Below are 20,180 nucleotides of genomic sequence, written 5' to 3' on the forward strand. Positions count from 1 at the left end.
CCTCACGGTACTGCTGTGAGGTAGGTAATTAGCATCTCCCATTTTACAGGTGGGGAGACCAAGGTGGAAGGTTAAGGGCTTTTTGCCCAGGGTCAGTCACAGAACAAGTTTCACCATTTGTATTGGGGATCTGCCCACACCATGCAAGGTGCTGTCCAAGCACACAGGAAAACACAGTCCCTGCCCCAGAGGGCTTACAATCTAAGACCTTCATGTCACTAACTGTGAATCTAGAGTGCACTTGCATGTCACACACTAACTGGCCATGTGGACCCCACCAACCTGTTAGCCACCCAAACAACCTCCTCTGGGCTACGCTAGCCCTTAATTTGCTTTGCAGGTTAACAAGAGGTGAACCCCAGTCCCAGATCCCCTTTGAAGTCTTCCCTCATGGTGTTCACCCCCTTATCCACTGAGCACTCACAGTAATGCCAGGAATGCAATGTACACACCAGCTTGAATGATCAATTCTTTGTACAATACGACAGCGCTGAGATATATTTATAGTGAAAACAGTAATCAATTTGTTATCAAAGATCAAGGTTTAAGAGAGAGTGAATAAGGATAGTGGAAACGGAAGGGTTACATGTGATTTTTGTTCTATAACATTATTTCTAAACTTAATTTAGCAGTCTAACCTTCTGTCTCAATCTGTTTCTCTCACCCCTTTTTGCAGGATTTCAACCAAGCCAGGTTGAGATCCCATTTCCATGAATATAAATACTTTGTACATTTACTTCCTCAGGGGCAGGACAAAGGGACGTCTTTTTGTCTTCCCCAAAAAGTTCATTTTCTGCCCCCAGAGATTGAGCTCATCTTCTTGGTGTGCAGCTCAGCTACTTTGTCTGCACTCCCTGCCCAAGGCTATCCATTGGACTTCTGTGGCATAGAAGGTCTTATGTGGGCTGTCTGTAATGGGGTGAAATCCACTCCAAATGCAGGAATTTAGTGGGGTTTGTTGTCTGAGTGCGGCAAAAGCAATATCAGCAGCTGTTTTTCAAGGTAACTCATTATATCAGTAGGGAAATAGAGCAGGCAGGCAATTTAAATGGAAAAGAGGCTACTAACTAATTATATTGTTTACAAAGCTCAGAGAAATTAACGATTGCTGAATCCCACATCTAATCAAACACCTGCAGGGCAGAATTCTGGGGGCCAGTTATGGAGGAAATGTAGAAATACTGTTTTCAAGGCCCACAATACCTTGCAGAATTCGCTGTTTTGCTGTTTTAATTGGATTGTCACTTCTGTACGCTTCCTCTCCCCTTTCCCCGCAGGTGTATGCTGACTATGAAAGCAACCCACAGTTACGCCAAGCGATTGAGTTTGCCTGCCGCCAGTTCTACATTCTGCATCGCAAGCCCTTTGTTCTGCAACTGTTTGCCAGCGTGGCTCCTCTGCTCGAGTTCCCTGTGAGTAAAACATGACCCTTCGATTCACACTGGGGAGCATGGATATGCAGACAGGCTTCCACATGGGAGAAAGCAAGGGGAAAGCAGCTGGGACAAAGGAGGAGCTGCATGCTTGGAATTCTCATGGAAATCAAGAGCAATGTACTTGTTACAGTAATCCCTTTAGGATCTATTAACTGTTAACCAAGGGGCAGGGCTACTCAGAGAGAACAGGGGTTTATAAAACCAGCTCCTCAGTGACCAGAGGAGCTAGCAAACAGGATTTTAGTGAGGGAATGTGAAATCCAGACATACCTAACATACTTTAAATTTATGCCAATAAACACCTGCCCTCCCAACCAAAAAAAACCCCTCCAAAACAAAACCAAAAAAGCTGCAGGCGTAAAAACAAGGCATGCACAAGCCCAGAAGCAGAGTGGGGGCTATCCAGTTCATGTCACTGAATGCAACATTTAGGATTACCTGCCCTATGGGCAGGTGACGTGTGTGTGCATTTGGTGCAAAGAGCTCATGGCCCTCAGAGACCAAGTACTTGCTCTGGAGACCAGAGTGGCTGAACTGTAGGAGCTAAGGGAGACAGAAAAGTACATAGATGAGACTTTCCAGCACACAGTAGAACGATCTCACCATCAGTCTGACAGCCTCTGTGCTACTGAGGAGGATGGAAGTCTCAGGGAAGGAAAACATCCAACTGGAGCAGAGGAAAATGATCTCATAGTTGGAACCCTCCTTCCAGATGATGTCATGGTATCCTCTTGCACTGAGGATACCTCTGAGGGAGAGAACCCCAGTCACTAGGAAGAGACAGGTAATAGTAATGGGGGGAGTCAATCATTAGAAATATAGATAGTTGGGTTTGCAATGACCGGGAGAACTGCATAGTGAATTGACTGCAGGGAAAGGTAGGAGAGAAGTTCTGGAAGCCAAATTTAGGCTGCTAGGTAAGAGATTAAAGTCCAGCACCTCTATGATAGCATTCTCTGAAGAGCTTCCACTTCCATACACAGGGCCAGTTAGTCAGGCAGAACCCCAGGGTCTCAATGTGTGGATGAGAGGATGGTGTAGGCAGGAAAGCTTTTGGTTTATTAGGAACTGAGGAACCTTTTGGGAAAGGAGGAGCCTATACAAGAAAGATGGGCTCCACCTAAACCAAAAGAGAACTAGACTGCTGGCATGTAAAATTAAAAAGGGGATAGAGGAGCTTTTAAACTAAGGGCTGGGGGAAAGCTAACAAGTGTGGAGGAACACATGGTTTGGACAGAGACATCCCATAGGGAAGGCTTTGTTAGCAGGGATTCTCTATATCGGGTAGGCAACCTATGGCACGCATGCCAAAGGTGGCAGGCGAGCTGATTTTCAGTGGCACTCACTGCCCGGGTCCTGGCCACCGGTCCGGGGGCTCTGCATTTTAATTTAATTTTAAATGAAGCTTCTTAAACATGTTAAAACCCTTATTTACTTTACATACAACAATAGTTTAGTTCTATATTATAGACTTCTAGAAAGAGACCTTCTAAAAAAATTAAAATGTATTACTGGCATGCGAAACCTTAAATTAGAGTAAATAAATGAAGACTCAGCACACCACTTCTGAAAGGTTGCCGACCCCTGCTCTATATCCTAGTAAAGAGGAGACGATAGATGTTGATAAAGCCCAGATAGGAACTGAAGAGAAACAATGAAATGAAAGAGTCCCATTCAGTGACATCACTTGAAGGCAGACAACTAAAAAGTAACAAATTTTAAAAGTGCTTGTATATAAATGCTAGAAGTCTAAATACTAAGATGAATGAACTTGAGTGCCTGGTATTAACTGAGGATAATGATATAACAGGCATCACAGAAACTTTGGGGAATAATGACAATCAATGGGACACTGTAATACTAGGGTATAAAATATATAGGAATGACAGAATAGGTCATGCTGGTGTAGGGGTGGCACTATATGTGATAGGAAGCATAGAGTCAAATATAGTCAAAATCTTAAATGAATCAAATTGTACCATAGACTCTCTATGGATAGAAATTCCATGCTAGAATAAGGGTATAGCAGTAGGAATATACTACCACCTCTTGACCAGGATGGTGATGGTGATTGTGAAATGCTTAGGGAGACTAGAGAGGCTGGCATTGGCCACTGTCAGAAGACAGGATACTGGGCTAGATGGATCATTGGTCTGACACAGTATGGCCGTTCTTATGTAGTTATTATAATCAATTCTCCTGCTCCCCTTATTCTGCCCCACCAACAGTTTTGTGCATTGGCTAGGTGCATTATTTTTTATTTCACCTTCTGAAGCATCTGACATTGGGCATTGTTGACAGCAGGGCCAATGATCTGATCCAGTATGGTAAATTCAGTCATACTTTATATTAAATTCCTAGTTTAAATGGTTTATAAAGTGTTAATAAATGATTAATAGCTGTAGTAAGCATGGTACAGACATGATATATGGTTATAAGCAACCTATTCACCAGTTGGACTCTAGCAATTGATTAACCATTGATTAACCTTTTATAAGCTATTTATAAATGGAACCTTAATATAAAGTGTGACCATCAGTTCTATAATCTTACATTGAAAAAGAAACAATAAGCTTAAATTACAGCAAGGGAGATTTAGGTTAGACATTATGAAAAACTTCCTAACTGTAAGGGCAGTTAAGTACTAGAACAAGTCACCTACGGCGGTTGTGGAATCTCTGTCATTGGAGGTTTTTTAATAACAGGTTAGACAAACACCTGTCAGAGATGGTCTAGATAATACTTAGTCCTGCCTCAGTGTATGGGAGTGGACTAGATAACTTATCAAGGTCCCTTCCAATCCTATGATTCTATGATTGATTGTGAATATAAAGGCCCAGAGGTAGTTAGGGACCTTGAGTATCTGTGATGCAGCACCATTACTTCAGAGGACAGTACTTGTATGAACCCTTTGGAAGTAAAGCTATACAATTTCCAGACCATGTCATTGCTTTGGCCTTTGTTTGCAGAGTCAAACAGCGCACATATTGTTTTATATGATTACACTCCTGAACTAAACTTGTAAACTCTATGAACTCGTGATTAAAACTGAACTGTTTCTGTCTGCAAATGAAGACACGTGGGATGCAAATAAAATAATAAAAAAATCAATAATAAATGGGTGTCATTTAAACAGGATGCTACAAACAATGGACCCAGCAAAGGAGTGTCAGCTCAGTGCCTGTTTGACCTGCTGCAGTCCCTAGAGGGAGATACACCTGACATTTTGGACATCCTAGAGCTGGTGAAAGCAGAAAAGCCTCTCAAATCATTAGGTAATAGCAAATCTTCCTTTTGTTATCCCCCATTCAAGAGACATGATTATTTATTTAGTATCTAATATGTTGACTCAGTAACATTTGCTTTAGGCTTTTTGTTTTTGAGTGCAGCAGTACCAGCTTCTTACATTTCACCCAACTGTGACGGTTAGGTTTGTCCCAATCGTCCATTAGGTAGTTCCATAAAGGGTTATTTATTTAATTGAAAAACATTTTCTGTTGTGATTTGTTGTGCTGAGAGAGCAAGTTTGAGACCAGACACTGGCATTTTGAATTTTCTCAATGGGGAGTGAAGAACAAAGATCCCAAACAGGCTGCATCATGCAGACAAAATCAATGCAGTTACTCTCCTGCTCCATGCTGGCAAGAAACAAAGGCATCAGATACCCAGGATGGACTATGACTGGCAAGCAGCAAAGAATCCTGTGGCACCTTATAGACTAACAGACGTTTTGCAGCATGAGCTTTCGTGGGTGAATACCCACTTCTTCGGATGCAAGTGGTGGAAATTTCCTGGGGCAGGTATATATAAGCAAGCAAGAAGCAAGCTAGAGATAACGAGGTTAGATCAATCAGGGTGGATGAGGCCCTGTTCTAGCAGTTGAGGTGTGAAAACCAAGGGAGGAGAAACTGGTTCTGTAATTGGCAAGCCATCCACAGTCTTTGTTTAGTCCTGAGCTGATGGTGTCAAATTTGCAGATGAACTGGAGCTCAGCAGTTTCTCTTTGAAGTCTGGTCCTAAAGTTTTTTTGCTGTAGGATGGCCACCTTAAGATCTGCTATTGTGTGGCCAGGGAGGTTGAAGTGTTCTCCTACAGGTTTTTGTATATTGCCATTCCTAATGTCTGATTTGTGTCCATTTATCCTTTTCCTTAGAGACTGTCCAGTTTGGCCGATGTACATAGCAGAGGGGCATTGCTGGCATATGATGGCATATATTACATTAGTGATTGGGTACTTGAGCACTTGTGAAAATCTGGCCTTCATATAGGTGCCTTCATGAAGGTTGAATTCTTGAAAATGCTGACCCATAAGGCCCAAATATTCAATAGTAACCAGTAATTTTGGTTGCCTCTATTTTTGGGTGTTCAATTTGGGACATTCTAAGATAATTTCAGAAAGTGCTGAGCATCCACATTCTGAAAATCTGGACTCTTTGCAGTCTCGAGTTTGAGGCACTGAATGATAACATTTTCAAAAGCACCTAAGTCCCATTTTCAAAAGTGACCTGAACACTTAGGAGTCTAAGTCATTGGCTTTCAATGAGATTCAGGCTCCTAAGTGCTTGATTCACTTTTGAAAATGTGACTTAAGTGCTTTTGAAAAAAATTATCTAAAATTGCTAGCTGCTTTTGAAAATGTTGGCCGCAAATCCATATGTAGGCACCTAAATAAAAGTGACCTGATTTTCAGGGGGTGAAACAAGTCCCATGCAGTCAGTGTCACATTTGATGTCAGTTTTTAGTAAAATGGCAGTTAGCTGAAAAACAAAACTTGTTATTAAAACCTTTATTGTCATGTGCAACTCAGAGTATGTTGATAGTGGGTGAAATTCAAAATAGGACCTAAGTGGTGTGTAGGCCTTATGCTCGCCCTTTGAGTGAATTCCACCTGCCTCCATTTCCATTTATACAATTTTCATAAGTACGTCCTATGTTATTCTCATCCCCTCAGATTTCTGCTATGGGAATGAGGATCTGACCTTTTCTATCAGTGAAGCCATCAAGCTGTGTGTAACTGTGGTGGCATATGCTCCTGAATCATTTAGAAGGTAACATCTCTTTGATTTCTGTCTTAGTTTATGCATGCTTGGAAAGGGAAAAGAATAGCTTGGCGCATGAGGAATAAAATACAGTTCAGTAGAAGTGGGGGAGGTAAAGATTATGCAAGAGGATTCCAAGCATGGCTGTTTTTGGGCTTTTAGAAGAAGATGTTGTTTGTTCACAATCTTCTTCCGCTTTAAAAAAAATACAGATGACGTTAGAATGGTGAAAGGTGCTGTATTTGTAATGTTCTCTAGTGAAAAGTTTTGGAATTTAAATAAAACCTGTGTGTACTCAGCACAGCTCTGGCAATTATCCAGATTAAAACTGGCTGTTCAATCATTATAGCCCTATTCTTGCAAGAAAGCTTTAATAAATACAAGCAGGCAAGACCTTGTTTTCGTATCTCATTTGAAAGAAACCACCTCCAGCAGCAAGCACTGTCCCTCCCCTAACACCTTCCTGGGGCACTGGTACAGAAATGATTTGGGAGTGGGAGTCAGGAGACCTGGGTTGTCCCTGACTGCCACAGACAGGATGTGTGACCTTGAGCAGGTCACCTAGCCCTTCTATGCCTCCCTTTACCATCAGTAACACAGGTCTGATGATAGGAAACTCAGCTGTGTTCAGTCACCCTGTGCGCCTGGAACACGCCCAAGCCCTCGAGCTGCTCTCGAACCACTTTCATTAGTTAAGGAGGGCATCTGTATGGAAAAGACGCTTTGTGCTTAGGGTCCTGGATGTCTGCTTTGGGACTCTAAATCATAGAGACCCCGAGGACTTCTCAATCCATAGGCGCCTTTCGTAGAGCACAGCTCCCAAGCTGCCAACAGCCGTATGGCGAGAGCCCCGGGCAGCGTGATGGAGGGAGCAGCACTAGAAAGGCAGTCACTCTAACCATGGGAAAGTTGGGGACCACTGTCTGGTTTGGGATCTCTGTGGTCATGGAGCACATGGAGGGGGAACGTGAGGGAAGGAGCAGAGAGCCAGAGAGAAGAGGCAGACAAACACAGAGGGGAGGAGAATTGTGGAAACAGAGGTAGGCAGGTATGGAGGGGAACCTGAGAGAAAAGGAATCTTTGGGAGGGAAAATGAATGTGTTGGAATGAGAGAATGCATATGAACCAGATATGCAAATTAGGGCATTACACAATTACATGGCACCTCCGGACCTATATTTGAACAGGTATAACTCAACCACCTTTGCAAGTGACTCTGAGATCCTCAGACTAAAGGCGCTGTCTTGATACAAAGTAATTGTATTATATTCATTTCCTGCACCACCTGGATTTCCTTCAGCAGGGTCTCCCATCCAAGTACCTCTCAGGCCCAACCCTGTTTAGCTGGTGAGATATCATGAAATCACAGCCTGAGGTGAGATCCAGTGGCCCTTGGGTTGCCTTTGGACTCTCAAACCTCTGCCTGAAGTGAATTTCACTCTGCAGCACACTCCTCTCTAGCTAGGTTGTGTGGTTTCTATTGTCCCAGCCTCCAGATGCTGATGGTCCTGGAAGCCCTGGTTCCCTGTTACCTGCAGAAACTGAAGAGGCAGACCTCACAAGTGGAGACGGTGCCAGCTGCTCGCGAGGAGATTGCTGCTACTGCTGCTCTTGCCACTTCCCTGCAGGCCCTCTTGTATAGCGTGGAAGTTCTCACCAGGTAACTCCCGTGGCAGTCAGACTAAAGACTGGATAACATGAGTCCAGGGAGCTATGTACGGTGAAGCTGTGATGCATACACAGCATGCTAGTGTATAATGACCACACTCACCCATAGTAAAATTAGCACTGTGTTTTACCGGCTCATGGCTGAAGAGGCAGTCTGGTTCTAAGAGATTGTCTTCAATATGCTATTGATTTTTTTCTGTTCAGGCCCATGACTGCCCCTCAAATGAGCAGGTGTGACCAAGGCCATAAAGGAGCCACGACAGCCAACCACACCATGTCAGCTGGGGTGAATACGAGGTAATTCCATGGGTTTTCTTTTCAGTCCATTGCTCCCACTAGCCTCTGTTGGAGTTTTGAAGTGCAGAGTCCGTCTTGTGTTCTGGGGACAGTTCTGAAGGCACTATGTGTGCGGAGAGCAATCAGTCACTAAGGGTAACAAGGCCTGAAGAGAAAACAAAACCCCAGAATGAACCACGGAGTAAGCAACACCCCAATCCTGGATTCTCATTTTAGGACAATGTGACTGAACCGGAGAATGGGATACCAAACAGGGAGATGCTTACTCTAGATTCATTCTCCTTTGTTCCCCTTGGCCTGACCAGAGATTTTATTAACCAGATTAAAAATGTCCCTTTTTTTGCTTCCGTCTGAGTCCAGTGCCAAACTGGCAGTTGGACAGCTCCCATTTCAATAACAGCCACAAATGAGTGCATTCCTTCCTTCCTTATTACTACAAACAGTGTCACCGCGTGGTAGAGCTCAGTACTGCATTCCCAATTGAAATGAAGGGGGATTTGCCTTTTCACTAGTTTGCTTACTGCTTTTCCTTTATGATCATCTTCTTGCAGTTGCCTTTATCTGGTTCCCTTTGCCACTAGGCAGAGACAGCAAGGGAGAGAGTGGCACAGAATGCAGGAGAGAGCAGATATTGATGTTGTTTTTTCTCTACTTTGTTTGAAAACAACAGGAAGGAAATAAGAAAAGGAAAGTCTGAAGGGTTGTTTAACTAAAACCTAGTGGAGGTGTCGCCATTACACTGCTCTATCACTCGTGGCAAGGCAGTTCACATTAGGCGGCTGTGAGCACAAAACCTCCTGATATTACATTGCATAGAAGGTGCCAGTAGGAGGCACAAAAGCCTGTTACAGATAATTGGATTTTATGAATCTGTGTGGAGTGCAGGGCTGGCTAACATAGGCAGCGCTGCCCTCTGTTGGATAGGTTATACATTTCTGTGATCAGATTCTATGTTGTCATGTTGCTAGCCTACAAAGAGGTTACAAGTCCCGGTATTACCAACAGCTAAGGAAAATGCTCCTTTAGTGCAAGCTGTAGAAGCCAGTGTTTTTGTAGCAAAAGGTTCTGTTCTGAATTCTATTTCCCTTGCAGTATCTGTGTGGTTTAGATGGCAAATGTTGTGTTTGTATGTACCGTATGTGCAATGGATGATCCAGACTAGCCCCATGGGCTGCATATAAATAAAGAGAACCATTTTCTGAAGACACTCTAGATAGGTCCCTCTCTCTTCTCCCCACATTGAACTAGCTAGTCTACAACCCCAATTCTCCACGCTACTCCACCATACCACAGTGTGACAACATGTATATGTTTAGGGCACAAAACTATCCCAGTCACTGAAATCAATGCATTAATTCGTGGGATTGGGGCACCCATCCACTGATTGCAGTCTTAAAGTAGGATACATAGGTAGTAAAAATCTTAGCCAATGCTCATTTTATTGGTCTACAAAAATTGGACTACAATTGCAGTAAAACTGTGTCCTGATTGGTTCTTAAATTTCCCGTCTAGAGACTCTGATATTGTGTGGTTGGAAAATCTTCTTGGCTCAAATCTCCAGACTTTTCTGATAGAGAATTTTCTGTATTCTAAAAGCAATTCAAAATATTTTTTTCTAAAGCTCCATGTTTCAAATTTGTTTTCTCTGTGGTGTTCTCCTCATAACAGAAACTCAGTAGTGACAGCAGGAGTCTAGTGATACACGACTTGATCACTGTTCCAGCTTCCAAGCTATTCTTCCTGGGAGTCAAAAGCAAAAAAAAAAACAAAAAAACCCAACTCACGTTTGAAGAGTTTCTCCATTAGTTGAGATAAAATGTTCAGAGGTAGACAAATACGGGAAATATGATAATGCCATTATATAAAACAAGGATATGCCTCACCTGGAATACTGTTTGTCGTTCTGGTCACCATATGTCAAAAGGCTATGACAGAACCAGAGGGGGTCAGAGGCAGGCAATGAGAATGATTAGGGGGATGGAACAGCCCTCGTATGAAGATAGATTGAAAAGACTGGGATAATTTACCCTCCAAAGGAGATGAAGAAGAGGGTTTAAACCAATCTCTAATTATTATGGGTTAGGATGAGATTTTTCTGGGGAGCAGCCTAGCTGTCATCTGCATACTGTGGGGTTTCTTGCACCTTCCTCTGAAGTATCTGATACTGGACACTGTGACTGAGACAGAGGATCTGAACCAATATGGCAATTTTGATGTTCCTGAATTCCTATTTGGAATCACAGTGTCTGTATTTTCAACTTCCCAGGTACCCGGATCAAGGAGCCAAACTGCTCTTTATCAGGTACAGTAAGACCTACACTCCCTTTCCCTGGCATCTTATGATGAACTCCTCCGAGATGGATTCCTAGTTCATCGGGTTCCACTTATAGTAATTGAGACAAGGGATGCTGTTTCAGGGGAAACCAGCAGAAGGTATTTCGTTTAAACAAAGCTAATTCTCAGGAGGGTCCTGGAGGTAACAAGCGCTCTCTCTCTCTCCCCCTCTCTCTCTCTTCTTCCTACAAATGCCAGCGGCTTTGTCTTCCTTTTCCATCGCAGGGGAAGTGGCTTTTGCAGAGCAGTGATTACCTACCGAAGTACAGCCCTACCTGTTATGGAGGAGGGGTTCATTACAATCTCCTCATTTACCAACCTGTTTGTGTCACCTTCCAGCTATATATCATACATTCTCACTTTTTTTAATCCCCAGGGAAAACCTTCACTTGCTGGAGGAAGGCCAGGGTCTCCCCCGGGAGGAGCTGGACGAGCGAATTGCTAGGGAGGAGTTCAGGAGGCCCAGGGAGTCCCTACTGAATATCTGCACTGAGTTCTATAAGCACTGTGGCCCTAGGCTGAAGATATTGCAGAACCTGGCTGGAGAGCCCAGGGTGACTTCCCTGGAGCTGCTGGATGTTAAGTCTCACATGAGGTACTCCACTCACTGTACAAATCTATGTGTGCTTGTCTGTATAACAGTGAAGAAATGCACGCTCTGTATACAGGATGCTGTATTCAATTCCAAGGGCAAGTCTGATATCGCTCAGCCTTGGGAACTGGCTATTCCAGTAGGCTTCCAATCAGGATATCTGTCAACTTGCTTCAGTTCCACGAAAAGGGAGATGAAACATGAGGAGGAGGGGATGGGGAAAGAAGGCAAGTTTTAGTACCCTAAGGAGTGGAAAGTGTGTGCTAGAGTTATGAATGCAGAGGGAGGAGCATTCTGAACACAGACATATAGGGAAGTGGGCTCATCTCAGGGATTTGCCATTTTCATTCCCTGACTCTAATTTTGCATAAAACCAAAAGTAACCATTTTTGTTTTGTTTTGTTCTGTTTTGTTCTAAGAAGCCCAATCTCCTTCCTTGTTTAACAATTACTCTTGTCATGCTGGCAGAGTCTTGCAGAAACTGTATTCGGTGTTCCCTAGATTGTGATTCCCTTTGCATTTCCTGGAGATTTCATACACTCACAACCAGTGGCAACAATTCACACTATCAAGTATTTTGCTGAAGTTGGCAGTTGTCCCTAGAGTCACTAAAACATGCATGTGCTTGCTTGATCATTATTTTTCCACATGGGTGGGGCATGTATAATATTTGATATAAAAACAAAAAATAATCTGCAGGTGAAATGACATCCTATTGGGTATTGTTGGTTCTACCTGCGCTGCAGGTGTGTTCTGATGGCATAAGTATTTTCTGAGTGATCCCTGGTAGTGAAATATCATATTGCCCCTATATAAATCCATGGTGCGCCCACATCTTGAATACTGCATGCAGACTTGGTTGCCCCATCTCAAAAAAGATATATTTGAATTGGAAAAGGTTCAGAAAAGGGCAACAAAAATGATTAAGGGTATGGAACGGCTGCCATATGAGGAGAGATTAATAAGACTGGGACTTTTCAGCTTGGAAAAGAGACGACTAAGGGGGATATGATCGAGGTCTATAAAATCATGACTGGTGTGAAGAAAGTAAATAAGGAAGTGTTACTTACTACTTCTCATAACACAAGAATTAAGGGTCACGAAATGAAATTAATAAGCAGCAGGTTTAAAGCAAACAAAAGGAAGTATTTTTTCACACAACATACAGTCAACCTGTGGAACTCCTTGCCAGAGGATATTGTGAAGGCCAGTCTATAACAGGGTTCAAAAAAGAACTAGATAAATTCATGGAGGATAGGTCCATCAATGGCTATTAGCCAGGATGGGCAGGGATGGTGTCCCTAGCCTATATTTGCCAGAAGCTGGGAATGGGCGACAGGGAATGGATCACTTGATGATTCCCTGTTCTGTTCATTCCCTCTGGGGCACCTGGCATTGGCCACTATCGGAAGACAAGATACGGGACTAGATGGACCTTTGGTCTGACCCAGTGTGGTCGTTCTTGTGTTCTTATTTAATTGTGTGTACTGTATCCTGTTATACAATGAAAATCAGGACTAATATGGGGCAGTTTTAATCTAGATCTCACCATAACTTGCGGGTATATGAATACTTTCAGAGGATATCATTGGAAGCTTCAGGATTGTTCCTTGAACTAAAGGTAACTAAACACTGATAGTATCAGAGGGGTAGCCATGTTAGTCTGGCTCTGTAAAAGCAGCAAAGAGTCCTGTGGCACCTTATAGACTAACAGACGTATTGGAGCATGAGCTTTCGTGGGTGAATACCCACTTTGTCGGAAACACTGATAGGTCAGATTCACTAGGAAGGAGCAAAGATAGTTTTAAACCAATCTTCTGCTCCCCCATTCCTGGGGCTGCCTTGATCTCTAGAGTAAAGTAGAGCATCCCTCGGACAGCTCTGAGTTATATCAGACTGCCCACAGCCCCAAAGGGGCATTCTGGTGGCCAGTTATATCCAGGCCCCAATCAGATACCCTTTCACCCTTACGCTGGAGGCTGGGGTATAGGGGATGGTGTAGACCTACCAGGCCAGCTCTGTACCACCCAGAAATTCCCCTTACACAAAGGGAATCCTCAGAAGGCTGATCTGTGGTTTTTATGGATGATTTGCATCACTGGAGAAATTCAAAGGAGCTGTAGTGGGGTGCAGTACCTCGCCCAAAGAATTTGTCGGACAGCTTCTTTCATAGGTAGAAGTCTTTGGATGAAAATCAGCTCCACAGAAAATGTATTTTTGTATAATATTAATTTAGATTTTGTTTAGCAAATTCCTGCAATTTCACCTCCATTTTTCATGTATGATCCAAACAGAATGCCTTTTTACGTACAGTAAAGAGAGTCGTATTTAGTGATTAGTGGTTAACTCTTCAACACAGGACTTCCTTCTTATAGTAGATGTATGAAATTCTTGTGTGGTGCATGGCCGGAACATAAACTGATTTAAATACAGGTGGACGTGTGTGGTCTGGCAGTGTGTGGATCATTGTAATATATTTTCCTCTGGAAAGTAAGTGCTAGAGAATATCAAAAATAGGAAGGAATAATTATTTGTACTGCCCCATTTTGTTGCAGTACAAATTCTCCAAATATTTCTTATTGAATTCAGTGAGCCTCAGGAATGTACATCCAATGCAAGGATTTAGCTCATAGCCTAACATTAAGTGAGGGATGTGGATCTTCCATATTACATTGAGATCCTTGTTTTGTCATTGCACAGAATATAAGGGGGTCTCAATTTGCACAGGCTGGAACTATTTTCTGTTTTATATTAATATGGAAACTTTATTTTCATGGGTTTGTATGTGTTGGAGTCACTGAACTAAGCCCGTCTATGTATCGTTCATGAGATGACTTAATAGTGTCATCAGTGAATTTTGTTGAAAGATTATAATGAATCAGGAAGTAGGTGGTAAAGCTGCTCATGGACATTTCTGACTGTTTTCCAAGGTGTAAGTCCTTAAGAGAGGAGAAGTTATCATAATGGAGCTGAGGGTCTGAATCACTGAAGTCACACTGTAAGTTAGCTATGAGTACTGTGACTCCTCTACTCCTCCAGAAAATTGCTGGTTCAGTTTCAGTGCTAGAAATGACTGACTTGCTAGGATTGAAACAAATATAATCTCATCTATAGTTAGCATGAAATCAAACGGTGAGTCATCTTTTTCTCAAAAGAATTTATAGTGGAAATTTTGAGGGTTCCCCTTTGAGAGCTGTGAGGGCCCCTGGAGCTTTAGTGGACTGTTCTGAGGAAGGGATGGGAAAATCCAGTCTCAGATTCAAAGAACGAATCACAGCTATAAAGAGATTTTTTAAAACTATCTTGTATGCTATAGACTATCTTTGGAATTTAAAGCTGTCAGATAAAATTGATCATAGTCACATATAACAAGATACAGTAGGTGACTATTTTGCCTAAGCAACTTGCATTAAAATCAGATCCAAGCTTAGGGTGTCTAAACAGCAAAGGCAATGTGTCTGGATTTTTTTCAGGTGCCATTGTTGAATCCAAAGTAAGAAACTCAGCCACAAAAGCTGATAGCCATTAGGATTCTCTGTGTGGATCTAAACTCCCGATCACCTTTGCCAAAACAATATATGACTGGGGGGGGGGGGAGAGATTTTTGTTAATGTGCATATAAAAGAAGATCATGTGGCTTTTTCAAATCCCTATTACCACATTGTTGTTAATATTATAAATGACCATAAAAGAATCCCTACCTATACAGAAAATATATAGAATAGTGCTGAGCTGTTTATCTGTTACCATAAGTTAAATTCATTCAGGAATGACAGAGCTCCTTAAAGGTGGATCTCACAGAGTTAAGGAGCTGTGCAGCACTACATATCAACGAGATTTCAAACAGTGCATTCCCTGCACTATCGGGGTTATGGCCTCCTGCTAGGAGCTGTATCTCTGCTTTAGTATCCTTCAGCGATTGCATACCACATTAATTTCAGCCTGAGACAGAGCTGGAAAAGCACCCAAAGCCTCAGGATATAATTTCTTCCTCCTCAAACAATATTTTGTGCATGTTTTATGGCTGTTTTTTCTTCAGACTTTCCTAAGCCTTTCCCCCATCTTTCCCTTGGTGGCCTGCTGAGTGGAGCTAAGAGGAAATACTCTTCCAATACACAGTACTGGTCCCCAAGACCCACCTTTCCAAGGCTGTTACTAGAGCTAGATGAGCAGTTTTCAACAGAACAGCTTTCTTTTGGACAATTTAGTTTTGTCAAAATTGAAACATTTTGTGGTAATGTGTCAATTTCAGCACATCAAAAAAAATTACAGCAAGTCTTCAAGTATGTTTAACTGCTTTTCATGTTCCAAGCATGAGGTAAATGGTGCCCTGGGCGCCGATGGGGGATGCTATAAACCCCATAAGCATTGCTATCTGAGAGAGTCAGAAAGAGCCAAAAAAGTGATAATGAAGCTGGTGGGAGAAGCAAAATGAAGCATGCTGGGAGAAATAATCCTAAACAACACAGATTACATGGATCTGTGAACCACATTATTTTTTAAAGTTAAGTGCATCTAAATTGCACAAAAATACACCCAGTCACCCTCCTATATTGATCTGGTAACCTTACAAAAAGACAAATCACTCCAGCTTCACTGACACATTACAGGTGATTGTAGCATGCTAGCAGAGACCCTTCACTAGGATTGCCCATATTATATATTATTATCAACTGAACACAGATACTATGATGCCACTGTTTTCATAACATGAACTAGCCTTTCTTTATGTTCCTTTTGGTGCAATTTACCAATCCACTAGTCACATAAACATACACATGATGATGTATTCCTCATATACCATACAAGAACATGCATAAATATTGGTTCCACAAGAAGCTTCTTAAGGGGCCAGGAATGTGTGATCATTTGATCTAAGAGTTTAAACTGCAGTGCTCTTACCTCAAATATCCTTCTGTTAAAAGAGATTGGTGATACCTCCACCAAGCGGTTGGCATGGCTCTGTGTGGAGAAGCTCACGTGCAGAGTATCAGATTTCCCTCTTAACAAGCCATAATTTTAGGTTGGCAGAAATTGCACATTCCCTTCTGAAGCTGGCACCTTATGACACCCAGACGATGGAAAGCCGCGGGCTCCGGCGCTACATCATGGAGATGCTGCCCATCACCGACTGGACAGCCGAGGCCGTGAGACCTGCCCTTATCCTCATCTTAAAGCGATTGGATCGTATGTTCAATAAAATTCACAAGATGCCTACTTTGAGGTGAGCAGGTGTAACGGAAACCTTTGGGTCCGTTTCTGATGTTGCAAGCCTTGAAGTAAGGGTATGTCATTTTATTGACAGTGTCATGCTGCACTGACTTTTACAGCAAAACAAAACAAAGATGCATTTCTCCTGTTGGTGTATATGTATGTCGCCATTTTTCTTGGTGCCGGCTTCCGGGCAGCAATAGAGGAAATGCATATTTTACTGAGGGTGACCATAAGAAATCATGGAAATCTGACACTTTCCCTCTCTCCCAAAATAAGTCTTCAGGCTGTAAAGATTCTTATTATCTCTCTGTGTCTTTTATGTTTGTTGTTTTAAAAGACATAAAGTTAAATTATGGGAAGAGTATTTTTAAAGTCTGTGATTGCTGTATCAATCCTGTAAGGCTCTGTACAAATGATAAAAATAGTCTGGGACTGTAGTACCATTCAAATGCACCTGGCAATAGAAGACATGAGTGTAGCAATCTCATCTAGCCGGTGAATGGTGAAAGCAGCATCACAAGAAGCAATGTGGTAGGCTCCAGGGAATGATAATTGAACATGGGTCCTTTCGACCTCACTGATGTGACTCCAGTCCAGGTTAGTAGCATAAAAATCCCCATCTGATGGCTTTTTGGTGGCCTGTGTCAAAGGAGTTGGTGGTCTCGGTCCCTTCTGGACAAATGCCCACATTGCAAAAACCACCATGACAGTTTCCTTGAATTGGTAATCTTGTTAGTAATGTTAGCTGAGAGGCCATGGATGGAAAGGTATGGAGACTGAACTACTCTCTCTTAAATACCATCGATCCCACCACAGAACATCTGAAATTCTGATCATGAGGGGTGCCGTAGGCACCAAGCAAGATGGGGAGATATGATCTTTCTCCCTGCCCCTCTTCTCCCGCCTTCCTACTGCATTCCCCTTCATTAAAAGAAAAAAACCCTCCCCTTGTAGGGAATCAGGGCCCACTTTTAATGCCGTCTCATCTTGCCAGTGCTGTTTTTTGCCATTATCTTGCTGTCTTTTCTACCATCCCTTCTTCATCTTGGGTCCAAAAAAGCAGCCCAGGGTTTTTAAAACAAATTCCCAAAAGCCCCCCTCTCTGTAACCTGTTCACAGGTTGCTGAGCAGCTGGAATCCCTGTCATAGCCTCCCAGTAACTCCACCTGCACCTCCAGAAAGCCACCTGACTAGAATCGCTCCTTCTGACAGGCACGGGCACAGGAGGAGCTGCTGGGTCACTCGCCTTCCTTCTACCAGCTGACCCAAATGCACCAACCAGCTCTCACATAGTTTGGCTAATCAGCCTATTAAATGGTGAGCGGGGCTGCAAACACCGGTCCAGCTCAGTGCTGCTGCTTAAAGAAGCAGGCCATTTGAGCCACTGGGACTCACTGGACCCATCCGTGGGTTTTGAACAGCTTCCTATAGATGTCCAGCTCAAAAACGGGAGTCTGATCTGGATGGTATAAGCGTCGGAGCACAGGTTTGCTATTTGTGGGCGTTCCTGCTTGGGGAAATCCTGACAGGGATTGACCTACATGTGCCCAGGTATCTATCTGTGGTACAGTATCAGGCTCACATACTGCATAGCTGGTACTCCCTGGGCAAGGGAGCCTTTTAAGGAGTCTGCCATGGAATCTGACTGGAAATTTGATACAGTACCACATCCTCTAGTAATACAGTGTCTGCCTCATCCTTGCCCCCAGCATCCAGATTACCCACCGTGCCGCACAGACTTGGGAGGTGTACTCCCATCCAAAGAGACAGCCCCTGAGGAAGCACATTGATGCTGCCTGTGTTGTGACTGGTAAAAGAGATCTTCTGTCTCCAGGGCTCTCAATCTGGCTCCTTTTACAGACTCTAAAATCACTATAAAGGAAAAAGCAATCGTTAGGGGATGTAGTTAGGGCAGGTTATTGGTTCTGGGAGGCAGTAACCTGTCTGTCCTGCCATGGGGGAATGCAGAAGGTGAAGTCTGTAGTGCTGCATCTGTCTGTGCCCTGGGCTCAGGCTAAGTGGAAGTCTCCAAAATGTAGCAGACTAGGCTGTGCGATAGTGGAGGAGGAGATATTCCTAAATGCTGGAGTTTGTTCCACTCAAGGTTTTGTGGTGAAGTCTACATTAAATCAACAGGGATTTCACAAGCCCGAGTGGAATGACTGTGTCCGTCACTAGGACGGCCTCAGACATGGCAGCACTGCTTTCCTAAATGTAAAACAAGCAGCAGTCATCAGACAAGTTCATCTGAGCTGGCTGTCTCGTGGATGTCCCAGTTTGCACCCGCAGGCTCGCTTGCAAAGGGGAAAAGTTAGGGATTGAATCCCAATCCATTCATCCTCTCTCTCTCTCTCTCTCTCTCTCTCTCTCTCTCTCTGTTTTTGTTGTGGCGGTTTTTGTGTCACTAATCCAGCGGGGCAGGAATGCCTCTGCTACCTTGCCAGTCTCATCTCTAACTCCCAATGTGTTCTGTGCTCTCTGAACAACGTGGGTAAAACTCTTACCCCTGGAATGCACCTTGTTGCCATCATGGATGTCATTGCTGTCTTAAACGTTCCTTGTTGGAGTCACCATGTATCAGTCACCTTGTTTCGGAGTGTCTGGTGGGGAAGCCAACCAGCTAACGGCACCTACTGTTGTATTCCAGGCGACAGGTTGAGTGGGAGCCTGCCAGCAATTTGATTGAAGGGGTTTGTTTGACACTTCAGAGGCAGCCAGTCATATCCTTCCTGCCTCACCTTAGGTCACTGATCAATGTCTGTGTCAATCTGGTGAGTAGCCAAGTGGCAATATTATAAACCTTTGCTAAGCTACATTCTGCTGTTGACCTTTCTGGACTGAAGGTTAAAGTTGATCCCTTTTCCTGTCACCTATCCACCTGTGCAAGCAGACTTCCCAGGTGATGCTAGAGATAGTGAGGTGCATTTTTAAAGTGGTGCCTGGGAAGATACAGGGACCAATCCCCAGGGTCAAGTGATTTATTTGTGTTACTTCCCACGCACCACTTTGAAAATCCACCTCTGCATGTTGCGCTGAGAGTTGAGGGCTGCAAGTTGGAGAGTGGGGTGGTGGAGACTGCACACACCTGGTAGCAATGGGAGGGTGGGGCTAAGGGCAGTTTCAGTTTATAGCTGGAAAGAAAACTTTTCACTGCTCTGTAAAAGGGCATTGAGTGGCTAGTTAGAGAGTTACATGAGTGGATTCACTCTGCCATTTGTAATGTCCCTGGTTTGATCTAGTGCAGGCTTTTGTCGTACAATGTTCAGTTCTCATCCTTAAATCAATACACAATAATGTTGGTGTGTTTTATACTTGAGCACAGACAACTCTTGTGGTTTTCGTGACTAGAAAGATGGTATGCACAGAACTCTTGGAGCCTGTCTGACCATTTGATAGTGATAAGCAATAATTACATGTAATATTGCTTCTGAGATCATGATACCTAAGAAGTATCAAGTCAATGGAGCTATGACCGTTTATGCCAGCAGGGGATGTTTCAGTCTGAGTTGGAAGAAATACCAATATTGGGGGAAATGGATGTGGTAGCACTTTTAGTTTCATTTGGGTTAAAAATATTTGACTTTGAGTTCTAGAATGAAA

At 43.2% G+C, this 20,180-nt stretch overlaps 1 protein-coding gene across 2 annotated transcripts in view; it reads left to right on the forward strand.

Moving 5' to 3' along the window:
* UNC80 (unc-80 homolog, NALCN channel complex subunit) overlaps positions 1-20,180 on the forward strand; it is a 190,179-nt gene that overhangs the window by 139,484 nt on the left and 30,515 nt on the right. For both annotated transcript variants that reach the window (XM_045032267.1, XM_045032269.1), the window contains exons 45-53: positions 1,278-1,412; positions 4,573-4,711; positions 6,388-6,484; positions 7,965-8,135; positions 8,348-8,440; positions 10,707-10,742; positions 11,151-11,369; positions 16,390-16,590; positions 19,228-19,351. In XM_045032267.1, the coding sequence (XP_044888202.1) occupies positions 1,278-1,412; positions 4,573-4,711; positions 6,388-6,484; positions 7,965-8,135; positions 8,348-8,440; positions 10,707-10,742; positions 11,151-11,369; positions 16,390-16,590; positions 19,228-19,351 (1,215 nt within the window). The remainder of the gene's footprint in view (positions 1-1,277; positions 1,413-4,572; positions 4,712-6,387; positions 6,485-7,964; positions 8,136-8,347; positions 8,441-10,706; positions 10,743-11,150; positions 11,370-16,389; positions 16,591-19,227; positions 19,352-20,180) is intronic.

The sequence above is a fragment of the Mauremys mutica genome, chromosome 10 (assembly GCF_020497125.1).
Source record: "Mauremys mutica isolate MM-2020 ecotype Southern chromosome 10, ASM2049712v1, whole genome shotgun sequence".
Taxonomy (NCBI): Eukaryota; Metazoa; Chordata; order Testudines; family Geoemydidae; genus Mauremys; species Mauremys mutica.